We start from the raw sequence: 21,536 nt of genomic DNA, 5'->3' as shown, positions 1-21,536 counted from the left end.
TTAAAATTAATTTCAATGTTAAACAATACACAATACAGTCTTCATCGGTTAAGCCAATAAGAATCTAAAAATAAATTAAAAATAAGCAATATTGCATTGAAAAACTGCATACTCATGCAATGACATTGAAATACCAAAGAGATTTAACCTTAATGCCAATCTTTGCTTAAAACTAATTGTTAGTAATAATATAAAAAAAAGCTACCGGTTATACAGTTAGGTTTTATCAACACATAACAATACTCGCTGGTACTAATATTATAAAGACTTATAGTTTGAGAGCATATAGGGGATCTCTTGATTTTTTGCCACTAGAAAGCCACGTTATTTGCGAGTGTCATAGGCTATATTTTATCCCCGTGTGCTTACGGGAATAGAAACTACACCGGTCAGCTGCTAGTGGCATGGTACATTGGAATTGGGTTTTGGATATAAAGTAGTTGAAATAACAAATAAGTACGTTCATCATCATCATCATGTCAGCCGATGGACGTCCACTGCAGGATATAGGCCTTTTGTAGGACTTCCAAACATCACGATACTGAGCCGCCTACATCCAGCGAATCCCTGCGACTCGCTTGATGTCGTCAGTCCATCTGATGGGGGTCGCCATTCCAGCACCTTGGGGAAGTAATAAGTACGTTACTTATTTCTATTAATTTATTTATTCATTTGGTCCACTAGTGACTGTTACCGTTTTTACGTAGGTAATTACAAGCTCAAAAATACAAACACAAGGCTCTGTACAATCTTACTAAAGCAGACACTGCACGTGTACCTATTGCTGTAAGATTAAAAATACTATTACAAACAAAAATTAATAAGAAATGTAAGAAAAGTGACTTACAACAAGAAAATTCTAATCACTTTATTTTATTCTAATATTCTAACACCTTTACGACTTTGCTCACATTTACATTTTTAATGTAAGTTCATGCTTATACTAATATAATACTATGTGCGTTTAATCGCGGACTGACAGAAGGACATGGCGAAACTATAAGGGTTCCTTATGGACTCCGGAACCCTAATTAAAAAAACAGCCCTCACATTGCGGGGAATTTTGAGTGTCCAAGCAGTGATTATAATTAATAGTAATATTGTAATTAGTAGTAATTAATAAGCGAATCAATTATTATGTAATTTACCTACGAGGTAATAGGTTAAATTGCAATGCAATGCAACAAAGGACAATTTTTTTGCTTCGTACAGCTTCGTAACCTTGTAATAATGTAGTTGTAAGTGCATGACCTATTATTAACTTTGTCAGTTAAATTGTAAGTATGATTCGTGGTCATGGTCATGTATACTAAAGTTCCGGGTCGAAATCGAATCATCAATAACTTTTTACTAGCGGACGCCCACGACTTGGACCGACCGCCTCCTTAATCCGGACCTCTTGCAAAATTCGTTCTTAGCAGACCTGTAGAAATCCGCTATATAGCAATATCTATAAACTACCTCCCTGCCAAATTTCCTCTTGGTACGTCAAGCGGTTTTTGAGATTTCGTGATGAATGACTTTTCGCATTTATATACTCGTAATAAGATGATACTTTTTTTTTAATTTTCTACAAGTTAGCCCTTGACTACAATCTCACCTGATGGTAAGTGATGATGCAATCTAAGATGGATGCGGGCTAACTTGTTTGGAGTAGGATGAAATCCACACCCCTTTCTATGCTAATTTGCTTGGCGGTACGTCTTTGTCGGTAGAGTGGTATAGTCTAGCCATGGCGAAAGCCTCCCACCAGCCAAAAAGGCTTATTTCAAGGGATTCAGTAGCCATATCCAGCGAAACTGGCAACTATTTCGTTGGAATGCAGAATTAATTAATGGTGCCTCAGCCACATCTCACAATGAAACCCTCTTCAATCTTGCCTGTGTGGAGCCTTTCACCTTAATTTAGAACAAGAATTCCGTTTAAGTGACTTTTATTGCGAGCAGCGAAGATTCGTGCTCAATTTACAAGCAAACAAATGTTGGTGTTTATTTTCTTTATAATTGTTGCGCGTTATTTTAATGCTGTAAGGTTGTGTCGCTCATAAATTAAGTTGAAATTTATGAGGTGTACGAAATTAATTACATTTACCTTGCTTGCTACTGAGTACTGGAAATTCCATAGTTTCCATAATTTTTGAGTTCTTTAGGTTGGAAATATGCTTTTTTAAGGTTCTGTAGGAACCCTTACAGTTTTGCCTTGTCCGTTTGTCTGTCAGTCCGTCTGTGTCTCGACCGAATTTCGAGTTTTATAATTGAGCTGAAAGTTTACAGAGACTCCGCACGGTTTCACCCGTGTGGTTCTAGTTTCCGTAAGAGTACGGGGATAATATATAGCCTATAGCCTTCCTCGATAAATGGGCTATCTAACACTGAAAGATTTTTTCAAATCGGACCAGTAGTTCCTAAGATTAGCACGTTCAATCACACAAACAAACAAAGAAACTCTTCAGCTTTATATATTATTAAAGAGTATAGATAATATAGAAATCACTTATTACATTTTACCTGGCAAGTCATAAATTTCACTCTTGATCTACATTACTTAAGAGGAGATATGTTATGTTTATTTGAAGCGATGAGGCTCCGAAACTGCTGGACCGATTTCAAAAATACTTTTACTATTCGAGCAACGGAGATCCGTACTCAATTTATTTACAAGCTAACAAATGTGTCGTTATTTTATTGTTTTATAATGAATGCGCGTAATTTTAATACTCTAAGGTTCTGTGACTCGTAAATTAAATTTTAATTTACGAGGTGTATTAATTACGTTTAACTAATGTAATTCATTCAACTTCAACTTTTCAGTTGTGTGCATTTTAAGAAATTAAATATCACGTCTCTCAAACGGTGAAGGAAAAACATCGTGAGTAAACCTGCATACCAGAGAATTTTCTCAATTCTCTGCGTATGTGAAATATGCCAATCCGTATTGGGCCAGTGTGATGGACAATTGGCCTAGCCCCTCCCATTCTGAGAGGAGACTCGAGCTCAGCAGTGAACCGAATATGGATTGATGATGATGAATGTAATTCACAGTATGAACTTTTCGTATTTTGTGTCTCTAAGTATGCGATCAATGTATTGAGATACAAGGTAAAAATTATTTTATGTAACGAGGCAGTCGGGCCTATTTGGTCAATTGGTTAGCATATGTTGCTTCCGCTCACGAGATTCAAGGTTCGAGTCATGAAAAAATTAACTTTATTTTCATCATAAAAATTCAACAGCAAGCCCTTCGGGCTTGCGACCGATGGGAGCAGGTTTAAAAGTATCTTTGACGAAATATCAACACTTACCATGACCTACGTGGAGTCTTCCCGCTCAGATAAAACAACTTATGAAGAATTACACAATGAAACATTATAGTATAGTAAAACACATAGTCGCGGCCAGCAAGTGACAGCTTCAACTAATAAAATCAGTGTCATCATCAACAGTCTGTATTCGTCCACAGCTGGACATAGGCCTTTCCGAGAGCGCACCATCACACACGATTCATCATCTAGCCAGTTCACACTACCTTCTTGACGTCAGTGTCATATCACTTAAATTCAAGTCTTTCATTGTCAAGATTCGAAAGTAGAGTCCTTTTCATGAAAGAAGTCCCGCAGTTAAAACCTAAACTAAAATTGACACAAATGACAAATCAGCGCCATTAAGACATATTTTGTGCCGCGTCTGGGGGACTTATTTCATGAAACGGACTTTATGATCTATTGAAACCACTATTTGGCAGTTTGCGAGAGAAACGTTCTCATTGGTCAAGAAATAACTTGTTTTTTTATTCTTTACAAGTTAGTCCTTGACTACAATCTCACCTGATGGTAAGTGATGATGCAATCGAAGATGGAAGCGGGCTAACTTGTTAGGAGGAGGATGAAAAATCCACACCCCTTTCAGTTTCTACACGACATCGTACCGGAACACTAAATCGCTTGGCGGTACGTCTTTGTCGGAAGCCTCCCACCAGCCAGACCTGGACCAATTTAGAAAACCTCAATCGGTCCAGCCGGGGATCGAATCCAGGACCTCCGTCATGTAAATCCACCGCGCATACCACTGCGCCACCGAGGGCGTCAAATAAACGGCGCGATTGTTTCATCAGCGTATGAGACGACAAAACGCCGTCCACAGGATAAAACTAAAAAGCAACACCCAAAAATCATGACAATAGGGATGATGACGGTTTTTTTAAACTGTATACAAATTAAGAGTATGCTAATATTAAAGCAATTTTGTAAAAGTAACAGAGTATCAGCGATCAATACTTTCGGAACTACAGGTATTTTAAGGGTCAGATTTGCGGCGCTGTCGCGGATCCCTGAAAAACGCGCCATACAAAATGGTACGAACTAATGACGTCGTAGGCGCTTAATGATCGTTAGATTTGTATGGGCATTTAACAAAATTATTAATATCTTTGTTATTTCTGCGTTTATGTTTATAGTTCACATGTTCACATTCAAAAATGTTACATTTAATGTAAGGAAGCTAAAACTGTATGAATTTTCATCTAATTACAATAAAATATTTTTAACAGATTTTGAAATTTTATAATCTTATTTATTTTGCAAATATCCAAACAATCTTTGCTTTTTATATATAAATTAGTTAACTATGACCTTATTTACCCGAATGTATCATAAAAATCAATATATTCTAAACTTTTCATAATCCCCATTGTCTACAATTTCGTATCGTATAGAAAACTTATTTATCCTTTTCCACAAGATACGTACGTACGTATCTTAAGTTATGCTCAAAAATCTGACATGGCTAAGGACCTTTCAATCATAAACATACGCCGAAACGCTGCGTCATCAAGTGAAGTTGGCAAGGATGTGTAAAGTTTTACGATACAATCAGGTTTCCATTTGGAACCGTTTTATTGTTATCGGGGAAGTTTATAGCCGGTATTTATGGTAGCAATTCAAAAGAGAGCACTTGATAATAATATTGGGTCATGAGTTTACATAAATGTAAATAATAAACATATTTATTTGTATCAATTCTCCTTGATGTGATAAGGATTTTAATTAACTCTTACTGGTATATATATCACCAGTGGCGTGCACATGGTTTGTAACTATGGTAGGTACTATTCGTACAAATAGGGTAGTTGACTCATATCCAATACTAGCTGACGTGGCGCGGTTTCACCCGTGTATTTACGGTTTTTTTTAACTTAATTCAACTTAATTAAAAAATCGAAATTGATGGAAATTTGAAAAAAAACCTTCCTATACATAATTACTAAAACAAATTACTGAATTAGAAATTAGAATAACACGGCTCTATCGTCGTTATTAACAATATTCGGCTCACTGCTGTCTAGTCCACCACACTAGCCCAATGTGGATTTGCAAACTTCACACACGCAGAGAATTAAGAAAATTCTCTGGTATGCAGGTTTAATCACGATGTTTTCCTTCACCGTTAGAGATACGTGATATTTAGCTTCTTATACCTAATGCACACAACTGAAAAGTTGGAGGTGCATGCCCCGGATCGGATTCGAACCCACACCCTCCGGAATCGGAAGCAGAGGTCATATTCACTGGGCTATCACGGATACACGGCACGGCTCTATATAAAGTTTAATTTGAATTTACATATATATAAATATAAATACATTTATTATAATTTATTCGTATTTGGAATTGCGCGCTAAACCACAAGTTAAATATGAAATGCTGGTTACAAAATCTTTAACTTCATAGATAGGTAAAGACTTAGAATTATAAATATAATTAATAATTAACTTAGAATAAAGATTATTAGTTTAAATAGTTACCTCATTGTTAGATAGGTGTAAATAAAATATTATAGTAGACTGTTAAATAAACCCTTTATTGTTTATGACCCTTACTTACTTCCATTTTTACACTTTAATCTACACTTAGTGCTCTAAACGATCCTGGTAAACCTAAATATTGATTTGGTTGGTTATCAGATGATATTCTCAAGTGTTCGTTGGTTTGAGCCTTGCTTATTTCGCTTAGATGACTGGTAAAACTATCTGAAGTTAGTATTTCAAGATTCTTTTCTGCAAAATAGAATAAAATATTGTCAACTTACAAAATATATTAAATATAACATTTCAGATATCTTCAATATTTTTTTATGTTGTAAATATATGTATATAGCCGACACCCCGAATTAACCCTCGTAGTTCCCGTCCCTATGAGAATACGGGTATAAAATATCGCCTATGACACTAAGAAATAACGCGACTTTCTAGTGATGAAAAAAAACCCCTACAAACACTAGCTTCTTGTAATATTGTTAAGGATGAAACATATAAAACCAAAACTTATTAATTTTATAGGATATTTATAATATTACATTAAAAGTTTAAATTTAAAACTTTGAAAGCTCCCGATAATCATGAATTTAACTAGAATAGCAACTTTTGTTTAAAGTGAGAAAGAATACAATAAGGAACTTAAGCTAACTTATCCTAATAACTATACAAATCATGCCCACGTGGAATGGTGGCAAGAATACTGGCTGCATTTCCGCGCTGGACAGCCAGGCTGACTTTTGTTTTATGTCAGAAATTCTTTCCATTATAACATTAATCTTTTGATTTATCAACTCACATACAAAAGGGTTATTTGAGATAGTGATCCATTTAAAGCACATCCAGTTATCATAGAAACGTCGCTGGCATATAACCGACCAAATATGCAAATATAAATTTTATACCTATACTAACTGACGGTTTCACCCGCGTGGTTCCCGTTTCCGTAAGAATAAGGTGAAAATATATAGCCTATAGCCTTCCTCGATATATGGGCTATCTAACACTGAAAGAATTTTTCAAATCGGACCAGTAGTTTCTGAGATTAGCGCGTTCAATCAAACAGACAAACAAACAAACTTTTCAGCTTTATAATATTAGTATATATGGATTATCCGAAGCGCAAGTTCTTGGCATTCGAAAAATTATGTAAATAAACAATTTAGTTGCTTTTATTTCTTGTCACGATTTACTCGTAACGATAGCTTACAATGTCGTCTCTGTTAAAATTCGTATAGGTAAATACTGACAACTTTTTCCTACGTCCAATAGAAATAAAGAGCATAATATACATACTGAACAGAATTTCAATTCAATATTTATTAAGTTATCCATTTCGGCGATGAAAGAAACCCTTTTGTTTTAACAATGTTTAAAAGTGTAACTTCTTTCATTTCAACATTGAAATTATTTGCACAAAAAAAGATTATTACGAAATGCGCCAATCTATATTTGGCTATGGCAGACAATGGCATAAGTCTTCGCTGAGATAAGATTCATGTTCATTTTTGTTTTTTTTTTTCTGAATGTGTAAGTGCCGTAGGCTCTTTAATGGGACCTCAGCGGGGAGGTAAGTAAGGTGCTGATGTTAATTTGAAAGATTTAGATTTCTCCCATGTCATACTTACTATGTAATTCAAGCAAAGATTTTTCATTCCCGCCATATTCCACTGGTATAATATCTTTGTCTATAACTTCTAAAATAGTCTCCATATTTTTATGGACATGTATACGTCCAGCCACTTTGGCGCTTAGTACTTGTTTGAAAATCGTGACGATTGCATCCACTGCCCTTGATCCTGACACAAAGTGTATACCTTTTATCCTCATGCCGTATCCTTCCTGAAAATAAAAAAAAAAACTAAATAAAGTAGATACAGGGGCGTAGCTACCGCAGTATAAGCCGTATCAATACGGGCCCTCTTGGCTACAGGGGTCCCTTAAGTGTGGAAGTAAAAATTAGTAAAATTAAACCCAGAATCTCAGTAATTTGGTGTTTTCCGGAGAAAAACAAACATAAAAAACTGCTGAGATTTTCGGGATTTGCCGTTCGTCTATCGGGCCCCCGAACTAACTTTGATACAGGGCCCCTCCAAGGCAAGCTACGCCACTGAGTTACCTTACCTTACCTTATCAGCCGATAGACGTCCACTGCTGGACATGGACGGCCTCTTGCATGGACAACATACGCCACTGAGTAGGCAACTATTATTTTGTGAGCCATTTGCAATTTATAGCTTGGCAAATTCGTTCGTAACACTCTCGATGGTCCGCGCGGGCCGGTGGGTGTGTAGCGATGAATGGAAAACCCACGACTGATGCACCTCACTTCCCCGCACGCATTCGCACCCGCGCACGTCACGAGTGAAATTACGGGCTGGCAACGTTACGTTAGTAGCAGGATTAAAGAGCTCTTTTACAGCTAGCTAATACTCTCTTTCTCCACTCGTGACGCCTTCCAGCCAAGTAAATAACAATGCAATATTATTATTATAATGGAATTACTATACGGATAACTGACTCACCAATTTCCTTCACTCACTGCGAAACTGACTAGATCCAGCTAAAGCGTTCAACTAAATCAACTTGAAATCTACCGCGAGCTATCTCAGGGATCGTCAACTGACAGATGTCCACAGACAAACAACTGACAGATAAACGACACGAGCTCCTTGACGTTTCTAACAGATATCGCTACCTAATTAGTCATCCATGAACACGTATATTTGGACCTGGTATAGGTAAATCTACTTTAAAGTCCTGCAAAAATGTCATCTATATGTGCGAAACCATGGAACACAGCCAGTATGACAGAAATCTGGCAAATGCATCAAAATAGTTACAATACTGTCGTCATCATGTTGTGTAAGCACTAAAATTGCATTGGATGTTGAAGGTCCAAATTTGCGTTTCATTTTCCTTATATTGCTGACTAATTTGATTTACTCGTATTATGACGATATGAGGAAAATTACCTGGTAAGAGCTGGTTGGCATTTTTGAGCAGGTATAATATGAACCTTGTATATTACAAGGTTCATATTATACCTGTTTCATACTTGAATAAAGATTGCGGCCTTGCTTGCATAGCGTGACTTTTTTTCATTTAATAACAAGGTAAAAAATTAAGGTGCTCTAGATCATTGTAGCGTCGGGCTAATACTGAGCTTTCTATATTTTAAGGAATTTTCACTCAGCCCGGAGTTAGTTGGTAGTGTTACACTCCCTTGCTTCCGAAAGCACGTTATCACAATAATCCCACCAACCCGCAATGTCGCAGTCGTATTCGCAGTCGCCACGTGGTGGGTCTAAGTTCCATATCGCTCTGATATAAGGAGGGAATCTTGGCTTAGTTGGTCGATAAAATAGGCTGATACCTAAAGATGAATTAAGTGTAGACGCTTTGGGCTGAAATACCTTCTATTACCCTTGAAACTTAGAGCATTTACCTCTAGCACCACATCTGGATGACATCAATCCGTTTGCAGTCTGCAGATTTTAGGGTCCACGTTTAAGCCCCAAGAGCCAAAGTGGAAAGACTAACTAACGAGGGAGCTTTGATAGCTTAAATAGAAGGGCAGTAGGTTCGAATCCGGTCCGGACATGCACCTCCAACTTTTTTTAACTCTCAACGTATTACAAGAAGTCTGCCAATCCGCATTGGGCCAGTGTGGTGGACTATTAGTCTAATATTTCTCATTCTGATAGGAGACCCGTGCTAAACAGTAACTCGAATATTGTTTGTTAGTGATGATGAATTAATTAACAGAGCGCCTAGTGGGAGTTTTCAATGTTTTCATACTGTGACGATTGCGTAACAAACTCAGCAGTGACAAAAATGCTTTGCCTACCCTAAGACTCAAAACAAACCTATGTTGGACAAGGAATTTTCCAACTTACTGTGCATACATAAGTTAAGTTAGCATAGTTAAGAACCCTATGCACGCTACTGGCACTCAGTATACCTACCAGATTTAAGGCTTTTATGAGTCAGTTAAAATATACGTACTCTTACAATCGAGAAGGCTTCCCGCAGGTCAACCAAATTAAACCATTTCACCGTCTCCATAACGTTAGCCTCTGTGTAATCTATTACGAGAATTAACCCGTTACAATAATCATACGCTTGGATGTACTCACATTGCTGAAAAAGTTTATTGATATAAAAAAGATTAGATACCCATTAAGGCCATTATTATTTGATCATTGAATGAAATTACAAGTTAGCCCTACACAACCTCACCTGATGGTAAGCGATGATGCAATCTAAGATGGAAGCGTGCTAACTTGTTACAAGTAGGATGTAAATACATGTCTCTTTCGGTTTCTACACGACATTGTACCGGAACGCGTAATCGCTTGTCGGTACGTCTTAGCCGGAAGGGTGTTAACTAGCCAAAAAATATAAAAATATAGATAGCCGACGTATCGCGGTTTCACCCGTGTAGTTCTCGTTCCAGTGAAAATAGAAGGATAAAATATAGTTCCTAATACTCACAAATAACGTAGCTTATTGTGATACTCAAAATCAGTTCGATAGAATCAGAGAGGACCCTCTATTATACCATAAACTGTACCTACATCTTCATAATATTAACATAGATGGGCTGGGAAGTATTTCCAAAATCTATAAAAATGGGATATAATACACAATAAATGGCATAATACACAGGAATTTATAAACGTTTTTTTTTTTGTAAAATCTATACTAGTATTATAAAGCTGAATAGTTTGTTTGTTTGATTGAACGCGCTAATCTCAGAAACTGGTCCGATTTAAAAAATTCTTTCAGTTGTAGATAGCCCATTTATCGAGGAAGTCTATAGGCTATATATTATCCCCGTATTCCTACGGGAACTTGAACCACGCGAGTGAAACTGCGCGGCGTCAGCTAGTCATAAATACAAATAAAAATCCTTACCATAAAAAAATAACGGTAGAAATCAATAAATCCCGTCTTAAATGTTTTGGCTTTGTTTTTCATAAAATATACTCTGTAATGATCTTTTGTTAACTTGGGAAGAAAAATTCCATATCTGAAATAATTAGAATTAATGTTAACAACATAATAAATGTTGAACATGAACTGTCCAAATCTGGAAGTATACATTCAGCCTTTACCTTTAGCCTGAGAGAGAATATTCGACAGCCTTGGCATTATGTTACTCATAATAACCAGGTACAGCTCGTCCGCATTAACTTGACACCTAGCTCGAATGACGTTTATACTGTATTTGTTTGGTTTGTTTCGTAACCAGGTGTTAAGTTATTGCGCACGAGTTTTACACAATAATCGATTTATGTAGGTATCTACAGGTTACATAAAAGTCCGAGTTGATTACTTAACTCAGTCATCATCATTATCCATTATTTATTTCAAGGACTTTTCTTAATCTTAATCTACATTTATATTAAATCTAAAGACAGGTATATTCTGTACATACCTAAAATATATTTCCAAAATAACTATCAGGGGGTGATTAGTGATCGATGCTGATGCCAAAAATGCAATCAGTAAAATTTTTGTCTGTCTGTCTGTGTGTTCGTTATATTAATTTTAGAACATATGTTCCTTGAAAATTATTAATTAATTTTCGGTAAAGAATTAATAAATAAACTCCCCAGCAACCTGTAAATGTCTCTGGTCTAATTATTCCTTCCTCTATTAGCTTCCTCTTTTTTCTGTTGGGTGTAGAACCCTAGAAACGTCTAACTAACATTCAGTTACCATTTTTTTTTGTAACTATGAAAGAGTTAAACATTATCACCTTAAGCCCTAAGCCCTAAGCCTTAAGCCTAAGCCGTAAGCCCAGCCACAAGGCTGGCCACGTAGTAGGCCATTCAAATAGCGATTAGGATGATATAATGATGATATGTTTGAGCCGTTATAGCCCAGTGTATATTACCTCTGCCTTCAATTCGGAAGGCGTAGGATTGAATCCGATCCGGGACATGCACATAAATGAGAAATGGGACAGTTATGTGTATTTTAATAAATTAAATATCACTTGTCTCGAACTTTAAAGGAAAAACATCGTAAGGAATCCTGCATACTTGAGAGATTTCTTAATTCTTTATACATGTGTAATGTAAATGTAGGTGTAAACTATCGGCCGAACCCCTCTCATTCTGAGAGGAGACTCGTGCTCACAGTTAGTGAGCCAAATATGTTGTTAATCATAAGACGGACTGATTTCGTAAGTAAAGCACTAATTTAGTAATTCGGTTTCTACACAGCATCGTACCGGAACGCTTAATCGCTTGGCGGTACGTCTTTGTCGGTAGGGTAGTAACTAGCCACGGCCGAAGCCTCCCACCAGCCAGATCTGGACCAATTAAGAAAAATTCAATCGGCCCAGCCGGGGATCGAACCCAGGACCGTTTTGTAAATCCATATGGTATGTCAGTCAGCATTTGCTCCCACCATAGGTAAGTACGAGTGGTGTCTTTGGAATATAGCATGTTTATAAAGTTTCAGGTAACCGTGATAGCGCCGTGGACGTGACCTCTGCCTCCGATTCCGGAGGGTGTGGGTTCGAATCCGGTCCCGGGCATGCACCTCCAACTTTTTAGTTGTGTGCATTTTAAGAAACCTGCATACCAGAAAATTTTCTTAATTTTCTGCGTGTGTGAAGTCTGCCAATCCGCATTGGGCCGCGTGGTAGACTAATGCCTAACCCCTCTCATTCTGAGAGGAGACTCAAGCTCAACAGTGAGCCGAATATGGGTTGATAACAACTTCCCTATGGTATACCTATATTATCTACTAGCAGGCGCCTGCGACTTCATCTCCTTAATCCGGCCCTGTCGCAAAAACTACAAGCTGTCTTAACAATAGGTATGTCTGGGACTTGCAGGCTTTTATTATGTAGACTGAAAATTGTTTTTGTGACGTGGATTAGTTTTTGTTGTCTGTGAATAATTATAGATTCATTTATATAATCCTATGAGAAAAACCTAGGTACCGACTATGATGATGGTGATTCTACAATGTTGAAGTAATTTATACTAATATTATAAAGCTGAAGAGTTTGTATATTTGTTTGATTGAACGCGCTAATCTCAGGAATTACTGGTCCGATTTAAAAACTTCTATCAGTGTTAGATAGCCCATTTATCGAGGAAGGCTATGGGCTATATATTATCCCCTAATTCCAACGGGATCGGGAACCACGCGGGTGAAACCGTTCGGCGTCAGCTAGTAAGGATACTCCAATTTTGTAGTGAAATGTACGAGGAGGTTTAAGTGACAGTCACTTGGATACGTAGGGTTTTGGGCATAATTAAATAAATGAACTAAAAATCTAGTCTTTATTTGACCCGTATTTATTTGACACCGATTTTTTATTTTTTCTTTACCGATGGAATGCTACATTATCACCGAGTAACATAGTCTTTATTTAACCCGTATTCATTAATACCGATTTTCATTTTTTCTTCACCAATAGAAAACTACATTATCACCGAGTACCGTAACACATCCTTATTTAAACCGAGTATTTCTTTAACCCGTATTCACAAGGGAACAGGAACTAAAATTTAATTTAATAAAGATGTTTAAGTATATTGACCTACTTATACAACTATAAATTATCATTAACAACCCATATTCAGCTCACTGCTGAGCACGAGTCTCCTCTGAGCGTTAAACTAACAGTAAACCACGCTGGCTCAATGTGGATTGGAAGACTTCACACACGTAAAGAATTAAGAAAACTCTCTATACCTATACAGGTTTCTTCACCGCTTGAGACACGTGATATTAATTAATGTCTTAAAATTATAATGTAGGTTTCTTTTTTTATTTTATTCTTTACAAGTTAGCCCTTGACTACAATCTCACCTGATGGTAAGTGATGATGCAGTCTAAGATAGAAGCGGGCTAACTTGTTAGGTGAGGATGCAAATCTACACCCCTTCCGGTTTCTACACAACATCGTACCGAAACGCTAAATCGCTTGGCGGTACGTCTTTGTCAGTAGGGTGGTGACTAGCCATGGCCGAAGCATCCCACCAGCCAGACCTGGAGCAATTAAGAAAACCTCAATCGGCCCAGTCGGGGATCGAACCCAGGACCTCCGACTTGTTAAATCCACCGCGCATACCACTGCGCCACGGAGGCCGTCAAAACTCGTGTCATCGTACGTAGCTAAAACCCGGTTTAGATTTTTATGACCAAACGGCATTATACCTATAAATAGCTATGAAGCCATTTATAAGCCCAAGGACAAGAAAAAGAAGTTAAAAATTACATAATCTTGCTAATGCAAAGTGGTGCACTTGCGGTTTCTACACGACATCATCATCATCATCATCAGCCGATGGACGTCCACTGCTGGACATAGGCCTTTTGTAGGGACTTCCAAACATCACGATACTGAGCCACCTGCATCCAGCGAATCCCTGCGACTCGCTTGATGTCGTCAGTCCACCTGGTGCGGGATCGGCCAACACTGCGCTTACTAGTGCGGGGTCGCAATTCCAGCACCTTGGGACCCCAACGTCCATAGGCTCTTCGAACTATGTGCCCCGCCCACTTCAGCTTCGCAACTCGTTGAGCTATGTCGGTGACTTTGGTTATATTAAGGAAAAAATTTGGTGGTATTAAATGTATCTTACAAGTCATCCAATAGAGGAGAGTTTTTCAAATCATACACTCCAAAGAAGTCAGGGAACAGGGTTCTATAAGTGCATATCTTATCCAATTTTGTCTTCGCGCGTTCTACGGACCCTTTACTTATTATGATCGCTCTCTCTAAATAATCTCGTGCTGGAACCAAAATTATATAAAATTAATACTAATCTTTCTTGTGAATTTCAAGGTCAACTGCCTCGTTGCTTTAGTAGTTAACCTATTCAGTTACTTTTGCATCAATTACAGTCTTAATCTGATCCATTACCGTTCTATGAATAAGAATTTATATAGATGTGTTAGTCTAGTATAATTAAATTTAAATTGAAGATAAAACAGAGAGGCATATTCGCTCAGCGAAAAATCTCTTTATATAAAATCTTCAATTTAAACTTAATTATACTAGACTGCTAGATTACGAAATGCCTCAGGCCGGTGTCGGGCAGCAGCGACACCGGCGCGAGTAATCTAGCACTGCGCTGACCAACCCGCATGCCCAGCGTGGTCAGTACTGGGCAAAACTTTGTATGGACGGCAAAAACAAAACACAGCCCCTAGTCCCCGGCAGCCCCGCTATTCCTGGCTCTGGCAGCGGTTATGGTAACGGCGGGGCAAGGGGTGTTAAGAATCTCCGGCAGAGATTCCGCTGCCAACCCCGACGACTAGACCTGGCAACATACAACGCACGCACTTTGAGGTCCGACGAAAAGGTCATCGAGCTGGAAGAAGTTATGAGCAAGTTGCACTGGGATATCATAGGATTGTCTGAAGTCCGAAGAGAGGGGGAGGGCTCGATAATCCTTGAATCCGGCAACATGCTCTACTACCGGGAGGGCGACCAACAGTCCCAGGGTGGTGTCGGATTTATCGTTCACAAGTCCCTCGTGAACAATGTTGTAAAAGTCGAGAGTGTGTCGAGCAGGGTAGCGTTCCTGGTCCTCCGAATTACCAAACGGTATTCGTTGAAGGTTATACAGGTTTACGCACCGACCTCGACACATCCCGACGAGGAGGTAGAGGTATTGTATGAGGATATTTCTAAAGCCATACATGCCTCAAACTCTTATTACAATGTTGTGATGGGGGATTTTAACGCAAAGCTGGGCGAACGTAGCGGTTCAGAGTTGAAAGTGGGACGATTTGGATATGGGCAACGGAACGATAGGGGCCAAATGTTGGCTGACTTCATGGAGAAGGAGGGCCTCTTTATGATGAACTCCTTCTTCAAGAAGCCACCACACAGGAAATGGACCTGGATGAGCCCCGATGGTTCCACGAAAAACGAGATCGACTTCATCTTGTCTACCAGACGGCAAATATTCAACGATGTTTCTGTGATCCATAGGGTGAAAACCGGTAGCGATCACCGAATGGTTAGAGGCACGTTGAATATCAACATTCAGCTGGAACGGTATCGACTGGTGAAGTCTACGCTCCGACCTACTCGTGCCCATATTCAAAACCCTGAGTCCTTTCAACTAGAACTGCAGAACCGCTTTGATTGCCTAGCAAATTGCGAAACTGTGGACGATCTGAACAACAGGTTCGTGGAAACTGTCCATTCCGTTGGGTCTAAGTTCTATAAGACCCACCGTGCGAAAAGAACCAAAAAGTTCTCGGACCAAACACTTAAACTCATGGAAGAGAGGCAAGAAATGAGATTACAGTCTTCAGCAGATGCGTCAAAATACCGACAAATCAGTAGACAGATCTCTAAGTCGCAAACCAGCGACTTGCGAAATTTCAATACCGAGCGTATTAAAAATGCGATTGAAAATAATCGAGGCTCGAAAGTTTTCGCCAGAGATCTGTCTATTGGACAGAGGCAGCTGACGCGTTTGAAGACCGAACACGGTAATCTAATTTCTTCCAAGCCCGAGTTATTAAGTGAGGTCGAGAAGTTCTATGGACAGCTATACACGACTACTCAGCAGCCTGTTGCCAATTTGGCTAAAGACCCCAGAGCCAAGTTGACCCGACACTATACCGAAGATATCCCGGACGTCAGCCTATACGAGATTAGTGTGGCTCTCAAACACCTGAAGAACAATAAGGCGCCAGGTGAGGACGGAATCACAGCAGAACTCCTGAAAGCGGGTGGAAAACCGATACTTAAAGTCCTTCAGCGATTGTTCAATTCCGTCATTCACGAGGGCACGACGCGTGAGGCGTGGCATAGGAGCGTGGTGGTTCTGTTCTTCAAAAAAGGTGACAACACCTTGCTGAAGAATTACAGACCCATCTCGCTGCTAAGCCATGTTTACAAATTGTTCTCGAGAGTCATTACGAATCGTCTCGCTAATAGGTTTGACGACTTCCAGCCTCCCGAACAAGCCGGTTTCCGGAAAGGCTTTAGTACCATAGACCACATCCATACGCTGCGGCAGGTTATACAGAAGACTCACGAGTATAACCAGCCACTTTGCTTAGCGTTTGTGGACTATGAGAAAGCCTTCGATTCGGTGGAAACCTGGGCTGTGCTAAGGTCATTGCAGAGATGCCGAATTGATTACAGGTATATCCAAGCGTTGAAGTGCTTGTACGAAAACGCCACTATGTCAGTCCGTATTCAGGATCAGACTACGAGGCCAATCCAGTTGCAGCGAGGAGTGCGTCAGGGAGATGTGATCTCTCCGAAGCTATTTACCGCCGCACTGGAAGACGTCTTTAAGCTTCTGGACTGGAGCGGACTTGGCATCAACATCAATGGCGAGTACATCACTCAACTGCGGTTCGCGGATGATGTAGTCATCATGGCACAGACTCTGGATGACCTTAGTACCATGCTCAATGACCTCAGCAGCGTTTCTCAACAGGTGGGCCTGAAAATGAACATGGGCAAAACAAAAATAATGTGTAATGCTCATGTATCGCTCCACCCAGTTATAGTTGAGAACGCTGCACTCGAAATTGTAGACGAATACATATACCTAGGACATATGATCCAGTTAGGTAGGTCCAATTTCGAGAAAGAGGTGAACCGTCGAATCCAACTCGGCTGGGCTGCATTCGGGAAGCTTCGCGACATCTTTTCGTCCGAAATTCCTCAGTGCCTGAAGACAAAAGTCTTCGAACAGTGCGTGTTGCCAGTGATGACCTATGGTTCCGAGACTTGGTCGCTAACTATGGGCCTCATAAGAAGGCTTAGAGTCACACAGCGGGCGATGGAACGAGCTATGTTAGGAGTATCTCTGCGTGATCGAATCAGAAATGAGGAGATCCGCAGAAGAACCAAAGTCACCGACATAGCTCAACGAGTTGCGAAGCTGAAGTGGCAATGGGCGGGGCACATAGTTCGAAGAGCCGATGGACGTTGGGGTCCCAAAGTGCTGGAATGGCGACCCCGCACTAGTAAGCGCAGTGTTGGCCGACCCCCCACCAGGTGGACTGACGACATCAAGCGAGTCGCAGGGATTCGCTGGATGCAGGCGGCTCAGTATCGTGATGTTTGGAAGTCCCTACAAAAGGCCTATGTCCTGCAGTGGACGTCCATCGGCTGATATGATGATGATGATGATACTAGACTAACACATCTATATAAATTCTTATTCATAGAACGGCAATGGATCAGATTAAGACTGTAATTGATGCAAAAGTAACTGAATAGGTTAACTACTAAAGCAACGAGGCTATTTATAAAAACTTGTATGTATGAGTGTTGACTCATACATACAAGTTTTTATAAATAGCATTGTTTAGACTTTCTTTTGGGTACAATGGTATCAGTGACAGAAGGCCTGCTAGTTACCATTATGGAAATAGTGAATACGACTTTAAAATTACTAACAGCTAATTGGTAAATTTCGCCGGTAAAAAATGTTATTGCCCAATAACATACATCAAAATTAGTGAATTATTCGGCTGGGCCTCGTTATCCAGAGCTTCGATCACGATCAAGCAATGAAATACAGAGCACTTCTATTTTCTAAGAAATTTTCGATAGAAATTCAGTAGAAAAAACAACCAGCAAAAGGTTGGAAACTCAGAATACAGTAATCTAAGGTTGGAAAGTTGGTGGTGTAATAACGATGTCACGGATAGACCGCCGGTCTCGGTCATATTAGTGATACAATAGTCAGGCTTCTCTTAAGAGCGCGCAGCGCGTCGGTACGATATGGATAAAATTCGAAGCGCAAACGAGACGCCGAATTATGACTTTCACGTGAGTGAAAAGCACGGAGCGATTGACGCGCGACACAAATTTTATGACGTAAGCGCCAAAACCATTTTTACCTAATTGCAAGTAAATTAAACAACATAACGAAAAATAAAATGGGCGTGTTCAAGATATATACCTAATTTTCTATACAAAACAAAAATTTAAGAAAATAAGTTTGCTTTTCCTGAGATTGAAAGCAAAATGTGAGCAAAACATGTATTTTTCAAAAAAATAAACTATCGAGAAAAGTTTTACAAATTGTGTATTTTGTATAGTCAAAACACTTTGAAATATCATTTACCCAAATATCAGGCTCCTAACTTTTCCAGAATCTGAGATCCAGAACCATTTGTATCCACCAAATTACATATTGCACACTCTTAAAGGGGTATTTAAGTTAAGCGTAGCCTACCGAAGCCAAATCCTTTCGACACAGTCGCTAATTCTAGAGGAGTATGCTAATTACATATTTTTTTTTCAATACGTTTCTTGCATACATTTCTTGCGATTACCGCTGTCCATTGTACTCTTTCAACACTAGAAGCTATTATTGAAACATTGTTTAGCTATAAATGCATGAGCAGTGTGGGAAACTTATTACGAGATTCGAGAAACATTTGCAATTGCAAACTTCATTTTTAACAGTAAGCAATATCAATTAATTTAAATCTCCAAGGTTGCTGAATCATATTTAATCAAAATGCAATTTAATGCATTAACGTCATACATTGAAGGTTAAGGCTTAAAACATGTAGCACTTCAATCAATTTAGTCAACAAAAAATTACATGTTTAATCATGTAATAATGATTTATGTTTTTCTGGTATATTTATTTATTTACTACAATTTACTACTTCACAATAGGGTAGTTGACTCATATCAAATTTAATATAAACAATATTACGAAATATATCGATATTAGCTGACGCCGCGCAGTTTCCAGCAGGTTTTAGCTCCCGTCGGAGCACGGGGATAATATATATTATTATCATTATCATTATCAACCCATATTCAGTCTCCTCTTAGAATGAGAGAGGTTAGACCAATAGTCCACCAATACTCATTACCTACCTCTATCTTCCATTGAAAATCTGGTTGAAAACGATTTAAAACGAAACGATTGAAAATATTTGTGTTTAGGTATTGTAACGTATATTATTTATACTTATCTATTCATCAAAAAGTGATTTATATTTAGCTTCCAACTTTTTTCACACACTTAGGACGTAAAAAAGGCTTGGTAGATATGATAAATTAATTCTAGTCGTCATTCGTCATGCTGGTATCACACCAACGATCGCTTAGTTCACTGATCTTACCTCGAAGACAGGCTAGATCACATATTATAGTAATGTTACGCCATAAATCTCGAGAATTTAACAATTTTTTCAAAAGTAACTTTTAAATACTATGGAAGTGTAAATTGCATGTGCATCTTATATGAAGATGAAGAAAGTTCTCTGTGGCCGTCAGCTTTCTCTAAAATTACGTACCAGACTCCTATAGAGTTGTAGATATGGCCCGTATTATATGGATGTGAAGCATGGACCCTAGTGCAAGAACTTCGTAAAAAGCTGGAAGCCTTTGAGATTTGGACATATCATAGAATGCTCCGCATAAGCTGGGTGGGGTAAGTGTCTAACACTGACGTTCTTGCAAAAATGCAGAAGAAGACCGAGCTTGTTATAACCATCAAGCGCCGGAAGATCTTGTACCTCGGACATAGTTTGCGGCACGATAGATACCGTTTGCTTCAAACTATTATGATGGGCAAGATTGCAGGCAAAAGAGGAGTAGGAAGAAGGAAGAAGATCCTGGTTACGAAACAGGGGAGTGACATAAAAACAGTCGAAGAACTTTTCTGCTTAGCCATGGACCAGGAGTAGAAAGCTGACCGCCGACTTTCATTAATGGAGAGGAGAAGTAGGCAGTATAGAAATAATGTTGGTCCCTATAGTGTTTATATGTTATTTTTTTATTTAATTTTCATTATTTTCGATTTTAAATATAAAATGGATATTAATTAATTTATAAATAATGATAGAAAAAAGTATTTTTGATTTAAAAAATTACTAAAAGTATTAACCGGCTGTATAATTGCCGATATTTGCCTCTCTATCCAGTTTCCTCGTAGTATTCGTTCTGTGAAAATTTGCGGTGATTGGAAAAATGGTGATTCTTCTTTATATTTTTGTGATAAATTAAATATTATTAAACTTGAGTGAGAATGAAAACATAATAATTATGCATTAAGTAAAAAAAACTGGTAACATAAATTATAAAAAGATACATAAAGACTATAGCAATGGAGGACAACAATAGAGGAACAAAGTTTGACTAGATAAAATAAAATTCACTTACGAAATTCCTTAACAACAAAATGATTCTGCTTCTTTATCCATTCCTCCAAAATGTTGATAGCTTCCTCAATTCTGCCGGGTTTGTCCAAATCATACTGTTTCCTCAGATATTCGAGAGTGTCGGGATTAAATTCAAATATAGAGTCTTTCGGTATTGACTCCATATCCGATCCGATGTGATGCTTTAGTTGGAATGAAGTTATTCGACCAAGTCAAATAGGAACACGCAACTATACGGGCAACACGATTCCAATGTCACATTTATACCTGTCTTCGACAGGTTATTAAATCTTCCTTTAAATTAAAAAATATCTTTGTGTTTTTTCTATACGTTGTTATGTTTAAACGCAATCTAGCTGAGTGTTGTAATATTCTTCAAACCTACGCTACTACTAGCGGACCCGGCCAAGCTTCGCTTTGACTTATTTGCACTTACTTCTTCCCTACCCCACCCTAAAACCTACTCTACCCCTCCCATGAAAATTTGTGAAAAAAATGGAGAATAATATTCTTTTGGAAAGTTACCACTGCATGCAGTTTGTAAACGGTTAGAATTACTCAAAAATCATGTATGACGA

General features: G+C 38.5%; 1 protein-coding gene across 1 annotated transcript; it reads right to left on the bottom strand.

Moving 5' to 3' along the window:
• Window positions 1-5,846: 5,846 nt before the first annotated feature.
• LOC112055905 (uncharacterized) lies at window positions 5,847-21,316 on the bottom strand. The gene is made up of 6 exons (XM_052883280.1): window positions 20,960-21,316; window positions 14,427-14,577; window positions 10,729-10,843; window positions 9,817-9,951; window positions 7,437-7,650; window positions 5,847-6,051 (listed from the first exon to the last, which is right to left on the bottom strand). The coding sequence occupies exons 1-6, from the start codon at window positions 21,120-21,122 to the stop codon at window positions 5,894-5,896; spliced, it is 936 nt and encodes a 311-aa protein (XP_052739240.1). The 5' UTR covers window positions 21,123-21,316; the 3' UTR covers window positions 5,847-5,893.
• Window positions 21,317-21,536: the final 220 nt, after the last annotated feature.

This window comes from Bicyclus anynana, chromosome 8 (assembly GCF_947172395.1).
Source record: "Bicyclus anynana chromosome 8, ilBicAnyn1.1, whole genome shotgun sequence".
NCBI classification, from domain to species: domain Eukaryota; kingdom Metazoa; phylum Arthropoda; class Insecta; order Lepidoptera; family Nymphalidae; genus Bicyclus; species Bicyclus anynana.
Note: the sequence above shows the minus strand (reverse complement) of the source record. Positions and strands in the feature narration are given on the sequence as shown.